At 43.6% G+C, this 26,268-nt stretch overlaps 1 protein-coding gene across 4 annotated transcripts in view; it reads right to left on the reverse strand.

Annotated features, from left to right (window-relative positions):
* Nucleotides 1–1,155: 1,155 nt before the first annotated feature.
* Nucleotides 1,156–26,268, reverse strand: part of eya2 (EYA transcriptional coactivator and phosphatase 2) — a 50,031-nt gene continuing 24,918 nt past the window's right edge. For all 4 annotated transcript variants that reach the window (XM_084317185.1, XM_084317183.1, XM_084317184.1 and 1 more), the window contains 11 exons: nucleotides 21,719–21,795; nucleotides 21,364–21,544; nucleotides 20,928–21,064; nucleotides 20,704–20,787; nucleotides 11,313–11,402; nucleotides 9,296–9,354; nucleotides 6,995–7,155; nucleotides 6,137–6,251; nucleotides 5,903–6,024; nucleotides 2,804–2,904; nucleotides 1,156–2,374 (listed from right to left, as the gene is read on the reverse strand). In XM_084317185.1, the coding sequence (XP_084173311.1) occupies nucleotides 2,294–2,374; nucleotides 2,804–2,904; nucleotides 5,903–6,024; nucleotides 6,137–6,251; nucleotides 6,995–7,155; nucleotides 9,296–9,354; nucleotides 11,313–11,402; nucleotides 20,704–20,787; nucleotides 20,928–21,064; nucleotides 21,364–21,544; nucleotides 21,719–21,795 (1,208 nt within the window). In that variant the 3' untranslated portion in view covers nucleotides 1,156–2,293. The remainder of the gene's footprint in view (nucleotides 2,375–2,803; nucleotides 2,905–5,902; nucleotides 6,025–6,136; nucleotides 6,252–6,994; nucleotides 7,156–9,295; nucleotides 9,355–11,312; nucleotides 11,403–20,703; nucleotides 20,788–20,927; nucleotides 21,065–21,363; nucleotides 21,545–21,718; nucleotides 21,796–26,268) is intronic.

Here is a 26,268-nt window from a genome sequence, read left to right on the forward strand (position 1 = left end):
CAGTCTGGGGACTTGACGGACTATGAATGTCAAGTGTAATATTCATTTATTTAGAGATTTGTTTTTCATTTATTAGATTAGATTCAAATGTATTGAATACAGCACAAGTAGGCCTACAGTACAACGATGCATGTATGTATGCATGTATTTACTTTCCACATAACATTACAATGCACCACTGTGAATAAGCTCTAACTTTTCACTCAACAGTATGTTTTGTGCTCTGTCGAATTCTTTGATAAAAAAAGTATAATTTAATTGTGAGAAATTAAGAAATGTAAGACTGGTCCAAATAAGGGGTACTTGTGTATTTGATTGACAGTAGCTTACTGATCTTTATTTGTGGGACATCTTAATGTTTAGAAATGGTCAAGTTAAAAAAACACTGTGTGAAACATTGTTTTTATATAAATAATATGTATACTGTATATAATAACACATAACATACATTAGTTTAGCATATTTATGCCAACTTAATTTAGTTGTACTCGTCCAATGACAATACATTTAATCTAATCTATAACCCAGTGTTTTTGTAAATATGTATAGCCTACTGCTGTGTACAAAGTTTACCTCTTTGTATTTTTTTGTTATTGTTATTATTTTATATACATTGTAATGTTACAGTATGATGCATTTAGCCTAATAAAGGAGTGAGAAAAGGATCACATATTTAAATTGACCATCTATCTATCTATCTATCTATCTATCTATCTATCTATCTATCTATCTATCTATCTATCTATCTATCTATCTATCTATCTATCTATCTATCTACCTACCTACCTACCTACCTACCTACCTACCTACCTACCTACCTACCTACCTATCTATCTATCTATCTATCTATCTATCTATCTATCTATCTATCTATCTATCTATCTATCTATCTATCTATCTATCTATCTATCTATCTATCTATCAATCTATCAATCTATCAATCTATCTATCTATCTATCTATCTATCTATCTATCTATCTATCTATCTATCTATCTATCTATCTATCTATCTATCTATCTATCTATCTATCTGTCTATCTATCCGTTTGCTCACACCTTATGGTTTCATACACACAGTTAAATCAATGGCAGTGAACATGCTTTTGACAATAAATGTGAAGTGAAATTAAAAAAGAAAAGTCTGTTGTTCTAGAATGCAATTAACTTATCTTTATTAATCTATTATAACTGTCCGTCCAAATAAATCAACAATAAAACATTATATACAAATCGTAGCTAAGCTGACAAGCAGTGTAACAGGCACATGCACAACCATACCAGTTCATCTGTATTACATAGAGGTTATTCAGACAACTGACGTCAGAAAACTGTTGAAACAGGACAACATATACAACCCAGAATCCGAAAATATTCAAGCACTAGCCTATATTACAGCATCTTCAAGACAATTTTGTTATCAAAACATTTTTTACAAGGGCATATTTGGTCTCTGTATAGGCTATATTATTATGCTGAGCTCTGAACATTTCTATATCTCAATATCCTTTTTTTAATTATTTCTTTTACCAATCAATAAATAACTTGTGTTTTAAAGGTAAATTGTAACTGGACTATTTTCAATAGTCTCAAACTATGTGGGGAAATGCTAACAATTGTTATTTTCTAGCCTATGTATTAAGTGATTCTAAAATATAGTAGAAAAGACTGATTTTTCTTTATAATAACTTCATGACTTTGGACCTCACTTCTAATTCTATCTTTTGAATTGTGTTGGTCACACAGGAAAGTAGAAATAATTTAGCCTCTCACCGAATAAGAAAAGGAACAGGACAGACAACAGAGACAAAGCCTTTCATCCAGGCAGACACACTGAATCTGTTCAGTCCTATACCGCGAACGTCGGTAAAGATAGGTCTTTGTTTTCAGTGCAGCTCTCTTTCATCTACAAAAGTGGGACACCTTTCATAGTCTTTGTGAATTGATGAAGAAAAAAGAAAAACACACAAAAAAGTATTTCCAGTAATTCCTGCAAATTCCCTGCGTTCAGATATGAAACATTTGGTCCCTTATTCTTGACTGTGTTGTAGTACATAGTGAATTGTCCTCGCTTCCTCCCCAATGGTCCTCTGGCTCAGGGGTGAAGCTGCCCCTGAGCACTGACTAGAAATCAGCGTTTCCTGATCAAAACGTGGCAAGGAATAGCCAAACTGACCCCAGATCAGAAGTCTGAGGGCAACTTCACCCAGTACTCCTGTAGCTCTACCGTGGAGTTTAGTGTCTCAGCAGGCACGGAGGTGGGTGTTTAAGGGCAGACTGTGGTGGCTGGCGCCCTCTAGAGGTAATCCAGCTCCAACGCGTGGCTCAGAGCCTCCAGGTCAGCCCGGCACGACACCCTCCAGAACGGCATGTTCTTCTGAAAGACCCACACATTACAATCAGACTGATTAATACTGATGTATTTCTAAGAGGACGACACATTTTACACACCGGGGACGGACACACAGAATATCAACAGAAAATAGAGGATATGGATGGACTAATGGTGGTCGTGGCAATTGTCTTTCAGTCTCTATCGATCTCCTAATAATAATAATAATAATAATAATAATCCTGCCAAGGTATGGACATTGAATTTACGATGATATATTGATGTCAGAATATTCCTACTAGCTGCTTTAATATGTTGCCCATGTGATTCATGGCCATTAGAATCTTCCAAGACGCAAGTCACACAAAAACCAAAAACTAGAGACACAGGAGCTACTGAAAGGACAGGTTGGCTGTGAGTGTATCGTAGGTTACCCATTTCTTTCTAAAGCCAAAATGATGATTTGAGTCTCACCTTCTTGGCTACCGTCTCCTCTTCCACTCCGTCCCCGATCACCACGTACACAGCCCTGCGACCAAACCTCTGGGACACGCGCTCAAAACAGCTCTCCTTCCCTGGGAAACAGGGAAAACATGGAATAAGACACAAGTAAAAAAATATATATACGGTACATAAATAAAAATATATATACTGTGTATTAAATTGAATGTCAGGAGAAGCTACTGTAAGGAAAGGAAGAGCTATTTCACAGGCATGGGACAAGAGAAACTAAATAAAATTAGATGATCCTAAGATATATTCTTTTCAGAATCAGAATCACTTTATTCACCAGTATCGAGAGATACACCAGTTTGACTTGGTTATCTGTGCAAGAACGTACAACAATCCATGTTCTAACAGGACAACAACACACAGGGTGCATGACGGAGGACACCTCGCAAAATGTAAAGACAGCACACAGACAGACATTAGACTACACAACGAATGTAACAGATACATATACATTAAAATAACATTTACATAACATATACGCTACTGTATGTACCAACATTTCTCTCAAATTCTATGCATATGAAAGTCTCAATGCTTTATTAACCCTTTCACTACCACACTACCACAGGGGTCAGGGACTACAGCCCCCCTCAGCATCGACGGGGCACCGGTCGAGAGAGTGAACAGTTTTAAGTACCTCGGACTCCATATATCCAAGGACTTGACATGGACCACACACATTGGCAGTGTAGTCAAGAAGGCATGGCAACGCCTCTACTTCCTTAGGCGCCTAAGGAAGTTCAAAGTGAGTCAGAAGATCCTTAACACTTTCTTAGAGATTTCTCGTTAGTTCATGCAAACTGTTGAGTGCCAACGACAAGAGATCTCGTTTTTATTTTTTATTATCGATTTCCATTCATTTTTCATCAATCTAGCCTCACGTTACCAGTGGGGATCAGTCTGAACTCGAACAGGGAAAATACTGCCCCCTATCGTCTCTCCGGATGGTACTGCACCCCTTTGGATTGGATTGAATGAAACGCATGGAGAAAAAAAAGTCCTGCTTCCACATTTTACTTGTCAGACAAGTAACCGGAGACGATCCAAGTAATCGCCTACCACCAGAACAGCGGAAAATGTGTTTCCAGTACCCAGCATTGGATCAATAAACGCGATCGATATTTGGAATGGCGATCAGAAATTGGAATAATCTTTTGAGAACATCTGATCTGAGGTAAGGAATCTATTTTACCAGTCTTGGGATAATCAGAGCTATTTTCACCTATATATCAGCGTGTGTGTGTGTGCAATCAGGAAATAAGAGAATCTATAGCATGCAAGTACACATATACTATCGATAATCTAGCGTTTATTTGAAAACTATTCATAAATAGGCTGGAAAATGACAACGTGTTTTGTGTATTCCAGTGTATTCCAGTAAAGGGCGTTTATCACAGAATCTTTATTTTTTTCTGGAACTTTAAAAAAACGAGCGTTTTTCAAAATGGTATAAAACGGAAATGAACCGATTAAAAAACAATCCGTTTCGACAATGTTGACTGCAAACAAGTCATTGATAAGCGACAGCCATATTAGACACATAGCCATAATTTAAGATATAGTTTATGTGTTCGCAAATATGAGAGCTCTGTCATTGAAGTGGATGGTGGCACGCAACAGGGTTCCGGGGCACCGGACCCGTGGCACTCAAAGTGTTAAGAACTTCTACTCATGCACAATAGAGAGCATCCTGACTGGCAATATCACCTCCTGGTTTGGGAATAGCACCGCACAAGACCGTAGCAGACTACAGAGAGTGGCCCGTTCAGCCGAACGCACAATTGGAGGGGGCTTCCCACTCTCCAAGACATTTACAACAAGCGTTGCAGGGGTAAGGCTAAGAGAATAATCAAAGACTCTAGCCACCCAAACAACTGCCTCTTTGAACTGCTGCAGTCAGGCAAGCGATACCGGAGTCTCATGGCAAGCACAGAGAGACTCAGAAGGAGCTTCTATCCCCAGGCCATCAGGATGCTCAATGACAATAACACTATGTAACAAACCATCAAATACACTCACAGCATACACATCCACACGTACACACTCACTTTAAATAAACAACTCACTGTAGCACCCACTTTACCCACTTTAGACACTTTAACACACTTTATATTTATTGGTAAAGAGATTTGCACTACAACTCATACCTCATTGCACCTTACCCTAAGTTGTACCTCATCCCATTTCTGCATTGTACTGTATATTGTATTGTAACTCAGTTACTAATTTTTTTCCCTACTCTGTATTGTATATATGTATATTGAACACTTTTGTTTACACTTGTTTACGTACTCTTGACTTTCTATTTTATACTTATCTATTTTTATCTAGCAGACTCTCAGGAGCTAAACAGGAAAAAGCATTTCATATAAAAGTATTCTGTATTTTTGTATGACAACAAATAAAGAAACTTGAAACTTGAAACACTACAGAAGGTTAACCTTTCACTACCATAACCGTCTGTAGTGTGGTAGTGAAAGGGTTAACCTTCTGTAGTGTGGTTGTGAAAGGGTCAACCTTCTGTAGTGTAGTTGTGAAAGGGTTAACCCTTTGTCGTGTGGCAGTAAAAGGGTTAAACTTCTGTTTTATCGTCGTGAAAGGGTTAACCCTTTGGTAGTGTGGCAGTGAAAGGGTTAACACAGGTAGATAGCGCACAGCGGGCGTGGATGGAGTCCGAGACACCCTCGCTTCGTGCTCCGCCGTGCGCCCTTCCTCTTGGCTTGCACCGTACGGCCTCACCTATGTCAACTCAACCAAACATGTAGTATTTCATTGGATAAGCCTTTCAAGACTATTTTCAAAAAGTCCTCTTGACTTCAACCCATGCTATAGTGTAGCCTATAGTGAAGGCTAGACTACAAATGTTTGTTGTTTGTTTTTACAAATGCCTAGCTTGTATCCTTCTGTCACAGTCCATTTCAATGAATGGACCTATCTCAACGCCCTCTTTTCTTGATTATCCAATCACAACAGTTGCTTCCCTCGGATGTCCGAGGGGAAGCAACAGTTGTAATTGGAGAATCAAGAGAAGAGGGCGGGCTTAGTATCCTTTATTCTCACCTGTCTTAGTGGCACTGTATATGTTCTCAATGGGGAAAGCTGAGGCCAGGCCGTATAGTAAGACTTTGGACAGGGCAGGGATGAGCTGGGTGGTCGTCACCAACACGTTCACACAGTTAGGCCTAGAAAGACAAGAGGGGCAAAATGACAGAGTTTAACCTACAGTAATGTCTTCTACAGCATATGGAGTGGGTTGAACTCACTGTAAATCACACTATGCTGACGTGAACGGACCTGGAGTTAATGAGAGCCAAGGCCTTGAGAGCCTGAGTCAGCCACAGGTCTGTCAGAACCTCCATCTCCCTCCTCAGCTGTAGCCACTCCTCTCGCTTGGGGCTGCCCACCAAACCTGCCAATCAGAATATAGCACAGATTTGATGGACAGTTCTTGTAAAAAGAAAAAATGTCATAGTTCCAATAAAAAGGGTTCACATTTTCAAAAGGCATTGCAAAATCAATGTTTTGACAGCAAGCCTGTGTTCAATCTCCGGATGGACAATTCCCACACGGCGACCTCTCTATCCAAACCTCAGACACATGGCTTCCAGCATACTGTAGTTAGAAGCAGCCAGCTGTAATCACTGGTACGTACGCCGCGCCAACGCAACACAACACAGCGCCGTTCAACTCCCCACTCAACATATCTTTTTCTCTTTTTCTTTTGTATACATGAAAAGCAACTGCAGGGTATTCCTTCACACTCCCTTAATTAGCAGATAGGGAAGGCTTTGAAAACACAAGGTTCAGTAGCGAGCAGACTGGCCTCCGCAAACCGCAGACAAGCCCGGGCCAACGTGCTGCGCGTTCACGTTGACGTGGGTTCTATTTAAAACACTGCGCGGCACCGAGGCCACTCTGAAACCATAGAGAGGAGTGGGGACAGTGCCAGCACGGTTATTATAGTCATTTGATTGTTGCCTTACTGTGACGATACCCCACCCCACCCCCTATCATTATCATGTATAATAACTTTTAAAAGTCCCCAGTACACAGGGAGAAGGATCACCACAACTTCTTAGTGGTAAGTGAGAACAGCAAATATCACTTTGAAAGGACAAGTGTCGAAAAAAGGAAATAAGGAGCGAAACTCACCCCCGACGTTGCTCTTGTACGTGTTGTAGATCTCCTTTACTCTGCGGTAGCGGAAGGCCAGTTTCCTCATCCAGTCCACCCCTCCGTGGACCCCGGAGCCGAGGCACAGAGACCCCGCTCCCGCCGGGCTCTGGAAGCCGTCCGTGCCGAAGTTATAGGTACTGTGGAGGCGCAACATCGAGATTCAAGATTCAAGATTCAAGAGTTTATTCATCACATACATACCAGGGCATACAGGGAAATGCGGTTGGCCATGCCCGCTACGATTGTGCAATAAAACAATAGTAATAGTAATAAATAATAAAAAGATAACTAGAATAGACATGGTAAATAGACATGTTAATAAATCGCTTCAAGGCACTGGATCCTATGTGCACTACAATGTGCAGTTTTTCTTCTATGTCCCTATGCTATACTTGCTGTTACTAACTATACTATGCAACAATCACAACAAGTTATTTTCTTAAAGTGTCCTTTTCCTTCCTTTCTAAAGTGTCCTATTCTTGTGTGTTTAAAGTGACCTATGGTGCGTTTGTGTGTGTGCGAGTGCATAATGTTGCAACATGAGGGAATGATTAGACGAGAGAAGACACGAGAAGCATCTCAGCACAACGTCATCTCTGATCATCACCAGTGTGGCTTCTCTTTCTTTTTTTTTTTAAACTTTGGCCATTCCGCTGGCTCTTTTTTGCGTTTATCGCATTTTCTCTGGTCAAGAATGACCGACAGAAACAGGTTTGAATGGGTACAGATGGGGGGAAGACACTCTGAGAAAGATACGGCTGCAGTCCGGGAATCGAACTCGCTAACCCCAGATCCGTGACGAGCACGGTTGTCCCCGGCGCCGAAATAGCGCTCGAGGTACGCGGTGAGCTACTGGAGCTCCCTGTGGCTTCTCTTTCTTATATACTGTGTACATGTTTTATTTATTTAATGCATACAATTAACAATCAACAAAACATGTTAAGTGTATAGAAGTGTGTTTATGTCTGCTTGCTCCCAAACGGCGAGGAGCACTGCTGACTGTAATCATATCATTTCAGTCCTCGTGGGGACAAAAAACATCTCATCTCATCTCACTCGTGCTGCTGCGGAGTGTCAGTTGTTATGTGTCTGTGATTACACAGTATGATGTATATATGCGTTACAGAACACCCAAAAGAAAAATAAACCACTACAGTTTCTGCTCCATTGGATTTGAAATGGTATCTTAGTGCCAAGATGCTTGTGGGAAACCGGGCGAGCGACTAGCATTCATGTATGCATGGCTTTTTATTTGCTTGTTCATTTTCACAAACCGATAACAAAGACGTTGTTCCTATTTCCTTTGGAAGCGTAACAACAAAGGACACGGTGCAAGTAAAAACAGCGCTCAAACCATTAATCAAAAACGTTAGCCTCTGCGCCAGCGCTGCCACAAAAATGCCAGGGGAAATAATGATATGGGATTGAAATTCACAGTAACCTCACAGCTATCGAGCACTGAAGTCAGCTTTTGATATCAGCGAGAGAGAGAGAGAGAGAGAGAGAGAGAGAGAGAGAGAGAGAGAGAGAGAGAGAGAGAGAGAGAGAGAGAGGAGGGAAGCATTCGCCCTGGTTAGCAGAGGAATTAAAACAACCCTCCGAATGGAAAAAGGCCTTAGTAAATTGCAATAAAGCAAAGAATTTACTAAGACATTTTTTGGTGTACTCTGGCTCTTCTTCAAATCGCTTTGAAACGTATCCTAAAGCGCTTCGACAAGTTTATGCAATAAAACGTCTGGAGCAGTGGAGACGGGGAGGGTGATAAAGATATGTTTTGATGAGAAATGAAAGAATTATGGAAATACTCATATAGCGCTGGAAGTGGAGAGGATAAAATGCGCGCACATAAACATACACACACATGTGTGTACACACACACACGCACGCACGCACACACACGCACACGCACGCACGCACGCACACACACACACACACGTGCACACACACACACACACACACACACACACACACACACACACACACACACACACACACACACACACACACACACACACACACACACACACACACACACACACACACACACACACACACACACACACACACACACACACACACACACACACACACACACACACACACACACACACACACACACACACACACACACACACACACACACACACACTCACAATCTGCCTTGACAACCCAATCCCCCGCTCGGCATGAAAAACCCAGAGGCCAAGTCTGGTTCAGGAGGCATAATAGAACTGTCAGAGTCCCTCAGCAGAGCTGTACAACAGCAGAGGCCTTTACCTCAGGTCCTGGCCGTTGTCGTCTGAAGCCACGTCATCAATATGAACCTGGTCACATTCCTGGCAAATGAGAAGGAAAGCAGATATATGAGTCAGTACAGGGAGATCCGTTTCAGAGCCCCGGCGCTGCACAGGCAGGCCTCCCCGCTTCCAGAGAGCCCGCGGGGATGATGGCGAGTAAGGAAATTACAAAAAGAAGTAGAATAAAAAGACAATGGAGGAGGGGGAGAAGAGGGGGGGGGGGGCGTTGGGACAAGAAGGCACCATAGAAGAGAAAGAGAGAGAAGGTTCCTGTGTGTATGGTAAAAAGGTAGCTTGGCTTCACCACGCCACCGTAATCAACTAACACGACCCCGATTAGCGCCGTAACGCCGCACCCCCAAACTCCTCGTCTACTGCTAAAAAACGCCTTTGGCAGAATGCATTAGCTACAATCTGAAAGCCGACAGCAACGACGCGTCTGAAGACTGTGCACATCTAAATAAGATCTTAAGTGGTTTACGTTACATTTAAATTACATTTAATGTGTTTATTTTGACTGCATTGCCTATCACGATGACGCCCTCTCGGTGTATAGCACCAGGAAAATATGCTTTCATATGAAAACCCGGCCTTGTCATCCTGCGACCAACAATGCTATTTGTCTGCAGTGAAAGTCATGAGACTCTGATCTTTCTATCTGTTATTCTCATCTCTCATCCTCTACCCGATCCCCTCTTTGAGCCTCTAAATCCTGCTACGTCTACGACACAGCTACACAAACACGCACGCACACGCACACACCCACACGCACACAGACAAAAATACTATAACTCTTGCTTGTCACACAGCGACCCCAGGAACAGACAAGCTCTCCTACCATATCACCTTTCAGCTCAAGACGGAGGGAGACGCTACCTCATCATAACTCCATCCATCCCTCTATCCTTCCCTCCATCCATCTCTCCATCCATATATAGGCCCTCACCTCAGAGAGGCTGCGATCCGCCTCCCACCCTGGTCCAGTCGGCCCCTACAGTCCCGTTAACACGGCCCCCGCGTATTACACCCCCCGCCCTACCCCACCCCCACACACACAAATCACCCCCCCAGACCCACAGCAGACCCTCTCAACACCTTTCTCAAGTCTACAGTGATTTAATTACCCCTGTTGGCTGTGAAGTGGAAATATACTACCATGCGTTACTTTATCCGGGGCAACTTGGTCATATTAGTTTCCTTAAAAAATACGGAAATTTTTTCGAAATGGAAATTTTGACTTATATCAACTGGGCCCTGTGATCCGTACCAATTACCACATAATTATGTGATGGTAGCGGCGGTGTTACAGTAATGATGATGGCGACGAAAAACATTTACAAGCCTCCCCGCCGCAGCTACTGCCACCAGAGGGAGGGGGGGGGAGGGAGGGGGGAGGGCGGGGATGGGGATGGGGGGTGCCTGTAACCGCAAGACTTAGCATGAGATGTCAGCCCACTGCCGGTCTGTTCCTGTACAGATTTACTGAGCTCTGACAACAACAGAGGGGATAAGAGTGGGGTTTGTAAATGGCTTTGTTGGCCTCCTTCCTCCCTTTCAACTGCTCTCCTCCTGTTAACTAATTTCCCTCTCGAGAGACACCGGCACACACCTATAATTACACAGCACACAGTGTACTTGTTCTCCTCTGTATGAGACTCTCTCTTTCTCACTCTCTCTCTCCCTCCCTCTCTCTCTCTCTCTCTCATCCATCTCTAATCCTTTTCTTTGTTGGAACAAGGCAGAGGAATGTATGATGAAAAGCCTCCATATTGTTCCCTCACTGACAGCATGTAAAACTACACTATAATGACCCTGTGGAATACTCCTAGAAGAGGAGTGGGATAACATCTATGTACTAAGCTAAGCGTTTATCACTACCGGAGTTTTAAGTCTACTGGGCACAATGTGGAAAGTGCAGAACTCCATCTCGTTCTTCGCTAGGTACATAGTTTGGCCTTGGGGGATCGTTTTGTGTGTAAATACATGACTGGTCTCACCTCCAGGTCGTTGAAGAAGAGTCTCGAGTCAGCCAGGTTGAATATCATCTCCTCCATCCACAGACCCAGAGACACGGCCTTAGAAGAGTCCTAACACACACACACACGCGCACGCACACACACACACACACACACACACACACACACACACACACACACACACACACACACACACACACACACACACACACACACACACACACACACACACACACACACACACACACACACACACACACACACACACACACACACACACACACACAATAACTCAAAGTCAATAACCTTTTTTCTTTTTAGCGTCAGCATATCAATGATCTATCACTAACATTTACTAACAGAATGAGAATGACAGTTTAACAAGCTTCACAGACAAAGCGTTACTTAATTAACTTCAGACCATGGACTGAGCCGTATTACAAGGGGTCCTTTGATTCAACCTCTAGAAATGTGACCATGACTAACAGAAACACATTGATACTCTTCCGACACATGAAGTAAATTATGTTTTATATCTTTTTTGAACAGTGAGTCACCAATTTAAACTTGTTATCTTCTCGTTCTATCAGAGAGCCGCTGTTACATCTGTAACTCTGTTCTATCAGAGCCGCTGTTACATCCGTAACTCTGTTCTATCAGAGAGCCGTTGTTACATCCGTACAGTAACTCTGTTCTATCAGAGAGCCGTTGTTACATCCGTAACCCTCGCTCTGTTCCCTTTGACCTGCCTCTGTAAACCAGCCTCTCAGACCGAACATTATGGCTGCTCCACACGGCCGACAGTACAGTGCATTTTATTTCTTTCATTATTGTACTTGAACGCTTAGCCATGGAAAGTGCTACCCAACAAACAAAAAAAAGAGAGCCCTGCCAGCCGTTCAAATCAGGAGGAGACATTTCTTCTTTTTCTTTTTCATCAGCTGTCACTAGTCTCACAACTCCGGTGCTTATTTCGGTGCAGCAACATGAGTGGGTCTAGGAGGTGGTTCTCCAGCACGTTGAACCGGTGCCACTCAGTACCTGATCCCAGACATGGAGGTATGTATTGCGGTCTGAAGCCACGTCCCCTAGCCTGGGCATGAGGCCGGACCGTAGGGCTGGACGGTATGGTCTAAAATGTATATCACGGTATAATTTGAAGCATAAACGGTAACGGTATATATCGCGGTATATTAATTTATTAAGTGGAGAAAAACTCAGTACAATTAAACACTATGCAACGACCACTGCAAACGTTGAGTGAATCGTCAAGTAACGTTAACGTCATTGCTACTGCTGTGACTAGCTTGATTGATTGATTGATTGAACATTTTATTAACAAATTACAGAATGGGTACAATACAGTACAGCTCAATACACACAATTGTTAAGGGGATGCAGACCAGAGAAAGACTTTCGTCTTGTTTACATCAGGGTCCCCCATTTTCAATTCATCATAATAAGCTGCTCTAGTCTACCGGTCACAAGGTATGAAGGTATAATCAAAATCCATACCGTAGCGCAAATTCATACGGTTTATACCGTCCACCCCTACCGGACCGCCACCCAAAAGTTATTAAACTTGTCACCTCTTGCACAACACGCGTCAGTCATTCGCCTCGAGTGACGCAAGATCATTTAGACCTCGGTAATATAAAATTGTGCAGTTAATTAAGCAGCTTATTTAGCCCCTGGTTATTGGAGTGAGGAGAACTGGTTCCTCGCCTCAGGTCTGTGGGATTGACCTCGTGAATTAAGTCAGTGCAAGCGATAACAGTCCTGTAGGGCGCTGCGCCCTAGACGATTCAATTACAAACTGACAAACACGTTTGAGGGTTGGACTGAGTTTGGCATTTTCTTAATGAGTCCCAGGAAGTTTAATCAGATTATTTATAACGTTGTAATTCATGTCATTATTCTCTGTGTCAGTTTGTCTGTCTGTATCTGTCTGTGTCTGTCTGTGTCTGTCTGTGTCTGTCTCTGTCTAAACAGCCTTCCAGTCTGCACATCTGCCAACTCATCAACTTGAACAGACACACAAACAGGTTTCATCTGTGCAATGAGGAAGTGTGAGGATTTACCTGTCAATCACTCTCTCTGGCAGCCGCTGCAGCCTTGTTTTAGGACTCCTGTCTGTCTGTCTGTCTGTCTGTCTGTCTGTCTGTCTGTCTGTCTGTCTGTCTGTCTGTCTGTCTGTCTGTCTGTCTGTCTGTCTGTCTGTCTGTCTGTCTGTCTGTCTGTCTGTCTGTCTGTCTGTCTGTCTGTCTGTCTGTCTGTCTGTCTGTCTGCCCCTCCATGTCTCACTCTTCTATCATTTGCCTTTCTCTCTCGCGCTCTCTCTCTCTCTCTCTCTCTCTCTCTCTCTCTCTCTCTCTCTCTCTCTCTCTCTCTCTCTCTCTCTCTCTCTCTCTCTCTCTCTCTCTCTGGGAGATGGATAAAATCAGGATACATATTATTTATTTTATCAAAGAAAAACTCTCTTAGATCTTCAATGTGAGATTCTGTTTCAATCGATCCTTGATGACAAGTGAACACAGCCTGGCCTCTCTGTCTGTGTGTGTGTGTGCGTGTGTGTGTGTGCATGTGTGCAGTGTGTGTGTGTGTGTGTGTGTGTGTCTCTCTCTCTCCCTCTCTGTCTCTCCCTCCCTCTCTCTCCCTCCCCCTCTCTCCCTCTCTCTCCCTCTCTCTCTGTCTCTCCCTCTCTCTCTGTCTCTCTCTCTCTCCCTCCCTCTCCTCTCACCGAAAGCCAAACAAATACCCCGGGTGTTGAGTTTCATTAGGAACCACAAGTTCAGTTCACACTTGTTTCTTAATAAGTAAATTACGAGTGTTCCACTGACAGCACTGTAGAAACCACAGGTCTTGGGGGGCTGATAAACAGTGTAGGTGAATTGTTGTCGTGCAAGGGTGGAAGAGTAGGTGTGTGCGTGTGTATTGTTTTAATGGCAGTGAGACAGAGAACAGGAGACGTCAGCCAAAGGTGAACGTCAGATTAGCTCGTCTGAAATGACAGCCTGCCCGCCTGGCTAGCACCTCCCACAGTACCCCCTCCCTCCTGCCTGCCTGCCTAGCACCTCCTACAGTACCCCCTCCCTCCTACCTGCCTAGCACCTCCCACAGTACTCCCTCCCTCCTACCTGCCTAGCACCTCCTACAGTACCCCCTCCCTCCTACCTGCCTAGCACCTCCTACAGTACCCCCTCCCTCCTACCTGCCTGCCTAGCACCTCCTACAGTACCCCCTCCCTCCTACCTGCCTAGCACCTCCAACAGTACCCCCTCCCTCCTGCCTGCCTGCCTAGCACCTCCTACAGTACCCCCTCCCTCCTACCTGCCTAGCACCTCCTACAGTACCCCCTCCCTCCTGCCTGCCTGCCTAGCACCTCCTACAGTACCCCCTCCCTCCTGCCTGCCTGCCTAGCACCTCCTACAGTACCCCTCCCTCCTGCCTGCCTGCCTAGCACCTCCTACAGTACCCCCTCCCTCCTGCCTGCCTGCCTAGCACCTCCTACAGTACCCCCTCCCTCCTGCCTGCCTGCCTAGCACCTCCTACAGTACCCCCTCCCTCCTGCCTGCCTGCCTAGCACCTCCTACAGTACCCCCTCCCTCCTGCCTGCCTGCCTAGCACCTCCAACAGTACCCCCTCCCTCCTGCCTGCCTGCCTAGCACCTCCTACAGTACCCCCTCCCTCCTGCCTGCCTGCCTAGCACCTCCTACAGTACCCCCTCCCTCCTGCCTGCCTGCCTAGCACCTCCTACAGTACCCCCTCCCTCCTGCCTGCCTGCCTAGCACCTCCTACAGTACCCCCTCCCTCCTGCCTGCCTGCCTAGCACCTCCAACAGTACCCCCTCCCTCCTGCCTGCCTGCCTAGCACCTCCTACAGTACCCCCTCCCTCCTGCCTGCCTGCCTAGCACCTCCTACAGTACCCCCTCCCTCCTGCCTGCCTGCCTAGCACCTCCTACAGTACCCCCTCCCTCCTGCCTGCCTGCCTAGCACCTCCTACAGTACCCCCTCCCTCCTGCCTGCCTGCCTAGCACGTCCTCAAACCTGTCTGCCCAGCACCTCCTCCAGCCTACCTGCCTAGCACCTCATAGCACCTCCTCGAGCCTGTCTAGCACCTCCTCGAGCCTGTCTAGCACCTCCTCCAGCCTGTCTAGCACCTCCTCGAGCCTGTCTAGCACCTCCTCGAGCCTGTCTAGCACCTCCTCGAGCCTGTCTAGCACCTCCTCCAGCCTGTCTACCACCTCCTCAAGCCTGTCTACCACCTCCTCAAGCCTGTCTAGCACCTCCTCGAGCCTGGCCTGGTTGTCTAGTGCCTGGTGTGATTGAAGTGAGTGGGGAGAATAAAAATACAAGAAACTATGGCACAGGGGTAGAAGAAGAGAAAAGAGAGAGCGGGCAGGGGGGGTGGAGAAAGGGAAGACTATAGGAGGACAAGGAGGAGAGTGAAGGGGAGGAGGAGGAGGGAGGGAGAGATGAAGTGAGAGAGTTGAGGTTAAAAAAGCATTCAAAGGAAACAAAGGGGGGGGGGGGTGTAATTGTCTGTAATCAGCTTCCTCCAAAGAATAAGAGCATTTCAATACAGAGGCACCAAGGAGGAATACAAAATGCTGCTCCTTTCAGATAATCCATGAATGCAAGAAAGAAAAAAAAAAAAAAAAAAAAAAATAATAATAATAAAATCTACCAATTCCTTTCAAGTAATATAATACTTTCAGGTATGATAAGACTTTCAGGTAATATAAGACTTTCAGGTATGATAAGACTTTCATGTAATATAAGACTTTCAGGTACTCTAAGACTTTCAGGTACTCTAAGACTTTCAGGTATGATAAGACTTTCAGGTACTCTAAGACTTTCAGGTATGATAAGACTTTCAGGTACTCTAAGACTTTCAGGTATGATAAGACTTTCAGGTACTCTAAGACTTTCAGGTATGATAAGACTTTCAGGTACTCTAAGACTTTCAATATAAGACTTTCGGGTACTCTAAGACTTTCAGGTACTCTAAGACTTTCAGGTAATATAAGACTTTCAGGTAATATAAGACTTTCAGGTAATAAAAGACTTTCAGGTAATATAAGACTTTCAGGTAATATAAGACGTTCAGGTAATATAAGACTTTCAGGTAATAAAAGACTTTCAGGTAATATAAGACGTTCAGGTAATATAAGACTTTCAGGTAATAAAAGACTTTCAGGTGACTTTCAGGTAATAAAAGACTTTCAGGTAATATAAGACTTTCCTATCTTACGATTAGAAGACACAGTAGCTTTCAACAGTCACCAGTGTGACATCATCATTAGAACATTCACTTCTCAAAAACAGCTGAAAGGGTTAATTGTTCTGCGGCGGATGTTTGGTATAGAAAAAAAAGAAGAAACTTGGCCATGGAGGAAAATTCACACACACACGCGCGCACACGCACGCACGCAAACACACACACGCGCGTGCGTGCGATAGATGAGATAAGGGAAGAGGCTGTTGCAGATGGAATCGACCCCTCATGTGTATCTCAGTCCTCTGAGCTGGTGACAACTAGCACCTTTCAACACGGCCGTTTGTCTTCTCCGCTCCCTATAGGCCTGGGCCTGTCCCTCACCTATAGCTCCAAACATTTGTTTACTGTGAGAGTTCACTATCTGCCTGTCATGGGAACAAGACACACTCGGTCCCTTTGAAATGAGACCAGGGAGTCCAGGGAGAGATGGAGGGAGAGAGAGGGAGAGAGAGAGAGAGAGAGAGAGAGAGAGAGAGAGAGAGAGAGGGAGATAGAAATAGAAATAGAGGAGAGAGATCAAAAGAGACACACAGAGAGAGAGATAGAGAAAGAGAGAAATAGAAGAAAGAGTGAAAAAAGAGACAGAGAAAGAGAGACAGAGAGAGAAAGAGGGAGAGAAAAAGAGAGAGAGATAAAGAGAGAGAGAGAGATGTAGTGATTTTTTCAGAGATTACACCGATCCCAACTCACACATGCCCAAACATTTGCAATAGCTGCAACCTTTTTGTGATAGGCCACTCCCCCTTTTAGCCAATTCACACAAACACACACACACACACGCATGCACGCACACACACACACACACACACACACACACACACACACACACACACACACACACACACACACACTACACACACACACACGCACACTTTCTTTTTTATTCAGCTTCGGTCGTCCCTGATCCACATGTGAGCGTATAATCTTCTTTACATCTTCTATAATACAACTTTGTACATACATCTGATTAGCACTACACTCAGTAGTACTAATTTGTACAATTTGTACCCAGTTTAATCACCTGGTACATTGTATATTGCTGTTGCACTTTACTGCTACATTTGCACTTTGGTTGGATGCCAAACTTCTTTAAGTTGTACTGTACCTGTGCTGTATAATGACAATAGATTTGAATATAATATAATATAATATAATCTAATCTAATCTAATCTAATCTAATCTATAATTCCTTTCTAACAATGATGGTCTCAGTCGCCAGTACCTTTGATCAAGGACAATGACAAAATCAGAGGACAGGCTCTTATGACCTGCCTGTATGAGTTTATTTACATTTACATTTACATTTAGTCATTTAGCTGACGCTTTTATCCAAAGGGATTTACAAGTTCTGTACGACAAGTCAGCAGGAAGGGTACGACTCTGAGTAACAATGTTCAAACAGTGCTGAAACTTGGGTGCTGTGATGAGTACATAGTAGTAAAGAAGACATTAGTATAGTAGGAAGCAATTAGCAGGACAAAGGCCACATGCAGATGGCCACACCTCCAGTATCTAGTCAGCTGGGGTGAAACATTTTCTGATTTTAAGATTTAAAGAACACAATTCCTAAATGTACACACTTTATGTAGACAAGTATATTCAGTTAAATGATCCTACTGTACCTTCTCTGCTGTTGTCATACAAAATGTTTATTGTTGTTTATTGTAATACATGTTTATTGTTAATTATTATATTGTATTATATAATGTTTATTCTGTGTCTTGCAGGTGCATAACCTTTTTCTTTACCTATTCTTTACTGTTGTTACTTTGCTCTTCTGGCTCCTTAGCACACTTATCATTGCATTGTTGTTCTGGCATTAAGCCGCCAGCAAAGGTACTGTGTGAATGGGACCAGCAGCCTGCCAGGACAGGGGTGTGACTTTCTGATGATGTGGTTCATTCTGCTGGGGTTATAGGACTTAATGTGGCTTGTAGCTAATCATAACCACAACTATCTTCACAAGTGGAGCGCTGCCCCATACCACTATCCCTACACCACCAACCCGCGGGAATATTGCTCCGTCTATTAGTTGTTGCATGAAAGGTGGGATAGAACATGATATAATAACAATAATAATAAGATGCAACTTGCAAACCTTAATGCGGTTATATAATAATGCTTATTATATAATAATAATATGATATAATATTCCTTAATGGCAAGAGACCTAATTATATTATACTACCTCCTCTACTATAAGACTTAACCCTAACCTCCTTAACCCTAGTGCATCATTCCTGTGAGCTAAATACTAACACTAGGCATGAAAACTCCATTTTTGTTACCTGAAATAAAAATAAAAACTAGACTTTAGATTTTTTTTTTAAACGTACTGAACTATATTGTGTACTAAATGTCTTGTTTAGTTTCAGTCTTTGTACATTTGGTCGATTCTGTCAATACGGCAAGTGTGAGGAGGTATTGGTGCATATGTTCATTGAGACTGGGGTGTCTAGATTAATCAATTGCCTTCATAAAGTTTGAGTTTAGTTTTTTTAGCTTCAGTATTAGTTTTTATTGTAGTTTATATATATATATATATATATATATATATATATATATATATATATATATATATATATATATATATATATATATATATATATATATATATATATATATATATATATAACTGAATTGAAAACAAAAATGACAAATTAAATAGAAATAAAAACCCAAAAATTAAAACAGAAAGAAATAAAAACCGAATGAAAAACTATAATGCCTGTGCGACACGGCAGGGATTGCTCCGTGCTCCTCATCGGCACCGAAGATGAAGCATCATTCGTTCCGCTATGCTACATTCATGCTGTATTCCATGCCATCGTTTCATATTAAACCATCATCTATCTATCACTTCAATTTGGGGGGAAGTCTCTCTGTTAGCGGAACTGTTATTCCTGCCCGCCGATCATTCGATTTCCTCGATTGCGTGTTTGAGTCTTGAAGTCAGACCGCCCGTCTGAATGAACTCCTTGGTTGCAGCAGCGGGGAGTCAGTAGAGGCGGTGGGTGGAATCAGGAATTTGGCACATCAGTCAGATTTCAACACATCCTCTCTCTCTCTCTCTCTCTCTCTCTCTCTCTCTCTCTCTCTCTCTCTCTCTCTCTCTCTCTCTCTCCCTCTCCCTCTCTCTGTCACCCCCCCCCCACCCCCACCCGGACAGAGAGGAAAAAGAGAAAGAAAACAACGGCATGCAGGGCCTGGTGCAGCTGAACCCGCTTGAAGCCTGAAAAGCGCTGCAGCTCTCAAAACTCCCATCAGCGTTGTGTCAACCCACCGGGGGACCGTGAGAATTCAAAACACGGAGCCGGAGCCAAAAACAAGAAACGCACCGCTTGTCCTTTTTACCCTCCGTCAGCCGCCCGCCCCGTTACGTAAAGGTCCCCGCTGGCTGTCAATCACACGGCGGGACTCCGGGGCGGCCAAACAACCCCAGTTCATTGTGTAAAGATACAAGAGGGCAGGGAGGCAAAACAAGCAGTGTGTGAAAATGCTCACACGTCAGAACCCCGAGGTCAGATCCACAGCGAGCGCGCTCGGCCCGGGGACCGCTAAGGCAAATAAGCAGTCCACCCTCTCGCCGCTGCCGGCTATCTGAATGCAGCGGGATTACGTTGGTGTGTTGTGAGTTAAATTTTTTTTAATAATTGACACATTAGTGTACACATTGCGTAACACTGCACTATACGGAGGCAAACAGCAATTACTAAGCTACTGCCGTCAGCCTTCGTAGGACAGAGTTGTCCTCTACTGTACATGTATGTAGGCATCTACCACTATATCTGCACCCCTCTACACGTGTACAGTATGAGCGTGACGCGTCGGACCCGTGGAATGTATGCGGGCTAGCTCTCCATTCGCTTGGAAAGCGGCCAGGAATGAATTGCGGCATGAGAGATGAGACACCGCCACATCACCACGGTGAGTCAAACTGGCTTTATTGAGAGCTAGCTTGCGTACTTTCCACGGATCTGACGTGTCACTATACCACCACTATACTGTACCCGTAGTGCCCTACGCTACGGTTTGCCTTTGTGGGGACTTGTGTTATGTGCTGTCGTGTTGCGAGACGGAGCCCGTACTCTTAAAGAGTAAACGTCAGAGAGGGCCGTTGCACCACTGTACCTTGCCAAACCGCGTGGAGAAGGTTCCCGTGAGAAGCGAATGGAATATGATGATGGTTTCATCCAGGTCCCAGATAAACACACGCTGCAGCAGAACGACAGAGAGACATCTCTTTAGCCTTTATGAAACCACATGGGTTCATCTGTGTGTGTGTATATAGTGTGTATACAGTATGTGTGTGTCTATGTGTATATATTTGCATGTGTGTGTGTGTGTATGTGTACCTCTATATCAGAGTCTAGAGGTGGAGCAGGGTCGTTGGCTCTCTTCCTGCCTCTGAGCTTCCCATCGGAGCCCCGCCTCGCAGGGACCGCCTCCTCTTTACCTGGGGTGGGGGGGCTGGGGGGCGGGTGGTACTCTCCTGGAACACACACACACACACACACACACACACACACACACACACACACACACACACACACACACACACACACACACACACACACACACACACACACACACACACACACACACACACACACACACACACACACACACACACACACACACACACACACACACACACACACACACACACACACACACACACACACACACACACACAGAGTTGACACATGAATACATGTTTAGTTTAGTTTAGTTTAGTTTAGAAAACAACATATTAAAAAAAATAAAACAATGTTGTTGTTTTTCTTTTACCTATGTGTGGTTCTGGGCTGTGATTGGGAAGCATGGCTGGGTGCTCTGGATGCTGATAGGCTATCGGGGCCGTGATGGCGGTGGGACTGATGTTGCTACCGGCGAGGTAGGGGCTGTTATAGTGATGGGAGTTATAATATGGAGAGTACTGGCCCTGGCTGTAGGAGTACGCTGAGAAGTCCTGACAAGATGGAGACACGCCGGAAAACAACCATCAGGTAAAACATACATTTCGTTGCTGTCGGGCGAATACCTGACATTTCCAAAAAGAGCAAAACTTTTCAGGAATTGAACATTTGTAAATATTTGTTGGTTTTCATGCCCTGGCTCAGTGGAACATGACGTAAATACTCACTTGTTGCGCAGGATTGAATGGGGTTGAACCTGTGATGGCGTTGGTTCCTTGGAAAATGCCGGGTGAAATGCCACCACCTGAGAAGAAGCAACAGCATCCAAACGGTTACATTTGAGGGACGCCTCACACATAGTCACATTAACCCTTTCTGCGCCAAACCCGAGAAAAGTCTGGTTTTGCCGCCAGCGGTTGAACGCCATACAGAGAATTCTCGGGTTTTGATCCTTTGATCTTTTTCCTTTGATCCCCGTTCTATACACTCAGCCGGAGCTCCCTGGGTCTCCTTGGCACATCTGCCTACGTTGGAATTGCAATGACGATCGAATCTCGCCGGGTGGCAGTATCGCCTACCTTTTGAACTGGGGATATCACTTGTCTTCCAGTACTGACTTTCCTCCGGCTGTTTCTGCCTAGGAGTGGATCACAACATAGCAATCGGTGGAAGATTTGGTGCCTCAGAGCTATTATTTCCCGTATGGTAGCCATGCCCAATATACATGAGTAATTGCGATCGCCAGGATTTATTCATTTTGGAGTATCTTCTGACTGAGGTAAGGTCTATCTTAGGTAACCTGCTGGTATTTTCTTTACGTAAAACATGCTTCTGTACCGATCACAGTGTCGTATTTTACCGGACCTGAAACATGCTACGCATAACGATCGCAGTTTCTAGTTAAAACGACCACCCCCCCCCCATTGATGATTTTGTGAAGACACATATGTATATGGTATATACCTTTGATTTGGAAGTATTTGGGGTTTCAGGCAAGCAACCAGAATGATTTTTGGCATAATGCATATAACACGTCATATCTCGCGATCTATGAAAAAAGACTGGATTATTTTGGAAAGGGGCAATGTTTAGCGTGTAATAGCGCACAAACTACAGTATGTAGAAATGAACTGGTTTGTCACTCTTGGACTATAAACAATGCCTGTCAAATGAGCCATACTATTGTCTCCATATCTATAATACAGAACACACGATGGGTCCGCAAACATTGCGAAAATGGTCAAAAACGCTGGCGCCATTGACTAAAGATGGGAAAAGAGCATGGCAGTCAATGTGTTAACTTGAAATGAAGAACCATTTAAAGGGGCACTTCATCAAAAAACAATGCAGATTTATTTTGCACATAATCTCACACACATCCCAAAACTCACGCATTCATTACGTTTGACAGTTATTGAGAGTATGATTATGGCCACCAGTGATCATTGGGGACATTGAATCCTTGTGTTAATTACCGCTCAATGAAAAGGTACCAGTCCCTATAAGACAAGGTATTGCAATCTTTTCATTATATCCTTTTATAGAATATTAATAGAATATAAAGGTAATAAACACAACACAAGGATTCAATGATATTGCATATGATATCACTGGTGGCCATATTCAAACAAATTTACTCTCAATAGCTGTCAAATTAAATTAACATGTGCAAAACTGAGTTTTGGGATGTGTGTGACATTATGTGCAAAATAAATCAGCATTGTTTTTCAGTGAAGCGCTCCTTTAAGTCTGTTTCAAATTTTTTATTTTGGAAAGTCCATTATTTGTCGTCCCAATTATCTGAATGTGATACATCGCTCCAAACGCACTCAACCTCTGCTGTTTTTTAGGGCTGACCTTCAAAGCTTTTTTTGGCAATCGAAGCTTCGGGGCCGAGCTTAGATCTTAATTAGAAGCTTCGGGGGAAAAATATATATATATATATATTATAATATTTTATTTTTTTATTTTTGTTATCTTATGTTGTGGGACTTGTACAGCACTTTGGTAAACTTTGTTGTTTTTAAATGTGCTCTATAAATAAAGTGGATTGGATAAATTAATTAAGTAGCCCCTTTCGTGACTGTGACGCAGCCAACAAGGTTTCACTCGGCTGCGCTGCCTGGGTGCAGTGGGGCTGCTCTCACAGCCAACGACATGACATTACATAATTGTGTTGCAACCTTCGTCTATCAAGCAAACAATTATATTATATTTAATTTATAATTTATAATTATATCAGACAATGCACCTACAAAAGCAGATGATTACAATTAAATTAGCCAACTTGGTAACACATTAGTCATAGCAGCATAGGCATAGCCTTATTAATGTTTTGTGTGGCGTCGCCGTCATGTACAACTCCAAGGGATATTCCCTTGGAGATGCATTTTGGAGGATTTTTCTTTTTTTTTTTTCACTTCGGTTTTTTTTTTATGTTCGAAGCTCATGCCATCGAACGAAGCTTCGAAGTATTTAAGACAGCCCTACTGTTTTTAACTACGAATGTACACAAACACTCCCGCTTACCATCTTCAGATAATTTAATTAGCTCTGAAAACATTGGTTCATCGGAAAATTTAAAAAACGGACTTACATAAATGGTTTTTCGTCTGAAAACAATCGTAAATTAAAAAAAGAAAAACAAATAAAAAAGAGAGTAAAGTACGTAGTGTCTCACATCAGGGTTTGATTCAACTCACTCTCAACTTGAACCCTACCCTCATATTGAAAAACAAAATACACACAATTATTTGCAATGGAGCAACCCCCCCCCCCCTCCCCCCGCCCAAGTTCCTCATTCTTTGGAGTTGTATGAGTGAACAAATGGACCATATTCACACGAATCCCAACCTGAGCGTATGATGTAAGAGAAAAATGGCCGCCGTGTGAATATGGCAGTGGACCATGACATTCTCTCTGTGTCCTTGTGTTGTGACAGCGGTGGAGGAGGAGCTCAGAAGTTTGATTTATGGTTCAAACAACAATACAGGTGGGAAAGTGGGGCCGCCTGCTGCTGGTGTTGCTGGTGTCTCAGAGGGAGACCATCAGTCTTACTGCCCAGGCAGGAATTTTCTTCCCACAGGCAGCTACTTCCCCCTCCGCCTTATATCAGTGTGACGCCTGTCACCACTCAATCTCCCTGTGACATCCAGATTAGGGCTGTCTTTAACCCTTTCACTACCACACGACAGAAGGTTAACCCTTTCACTACCACACTACAGGCGGTTAACGGTAGTGAAAGGGTTAACCTTCTGTCGCGTGGTAGTGAAAGGGTTAACCATTTGTCGGGTGGCAGTGAAAGGGTTAACAATTTGGTAGTGTGGTAGTGAAAGGGTTAACCCTTTGGTAGTGTGGCAGTGAAAGGGTTAAAGGGGACCTATTGTGGAAATGGCCCTTTCCTGTGTTTTTGCATTGTTTTTGCAGAACGAGTTGTTGTCCCAACACTGAGAAAATGTGAAATATGTGCATTGTGCCTTTTGTGTGTGATTCAGAACCCTCCCTCTCGGAACGAGCTGTTCAGAATCGCAGCCACAATCGATGTAGGTATGTGTGTGTGAAGAGATCTTGGAAAAATTTGCGCGTGCAACGTTGAACCCAAAATATGTTTATTTTTTAACGGTACGTTTTATATGCTATTGCTGGATATATTTTATCTGATCTTTCAACATCTAGTCTGGAAGTTTGATCTGAATGTAGTTCGATGGTACGGGCTTGTGCACTACTGCTAGATGTACGATAATTATCGCATTTGTATGATAAAAACGGATCGCTTGTTACAGGCACTGAAACTGCTCGTTGCGAACAGGACTGAAACAGAGAGGTATAGAGGCTGCTAGAATGCATAACCTGAAATAAACTTGTTTACGGGACCTCAAAGACCTTGGTGTCACACGCACGCACACACACACACACACACACACACACACACACACACACACACACACACACACACACACACACACACACACACACACACACACACACACACACACACACACACACACACACACACACACACACACACACACACACACACACACACACACACACACACACACACACACACACACACACACACACACACACACACACACACACACACACACACACACACACACACACACACACACACACACACACACACACACACACACACACACACACACACACACACACACACACACACACACACACACACACACACACACACACAACCTAACAAGGATCTTGTGGATTAGGCTATAACTCGTCAATAAAGTTTGACAAGTTTGTATCACATTTCACACAATATTGTTTTTCTGCTAATTATTACAATCACGCTGAAGGACGTGTTGAGATCTGGTGCTTATTAAAGACCAAAGCACATCTGTGGATATTATTGTGATGGCAGAGATGTGATTATCCCTTTTCTTTCCAGGAAATACTTCCTTCAGGATGAAAAGAAAAGCATAAGAAAATAACTATTATGGAAAATGGGTTTTGCCTAGTCTTGGGTTTGGCAGTCTGAAATGTTATTTAGGCACTGAGGAAAAATAACATAGGTACTCCTTGTCGTGGCCAGGGTTTTACATCTTCAGACTAACAAGTCAAAACAACCTGTCCAGGATTGTGACAAGAGGGACACAATGAATTAGCTTTAATCAAGTAGCTTTTGTTTTTGGCGCCAGGAACACTGCTCACCTAATGTACTGCCAAGTTCATAAAAGTAAATATTTTTTTACTCTTGGATGTGGAGTAGCCAGGGAAGGAAGGGAATCATTCATTAAACATTTGG

This window comes from Notolepis coatsorum, assembly GCF_963971535.1.
Source record: "Notolepis coatsorum genome assembly, chromosome: 6".
NCBI lineage: Eukaryota > Metazoa > Chordata > Actinopteri > Aulopiformes > Paralepididae > Notolepis > Notolepis coatsorum.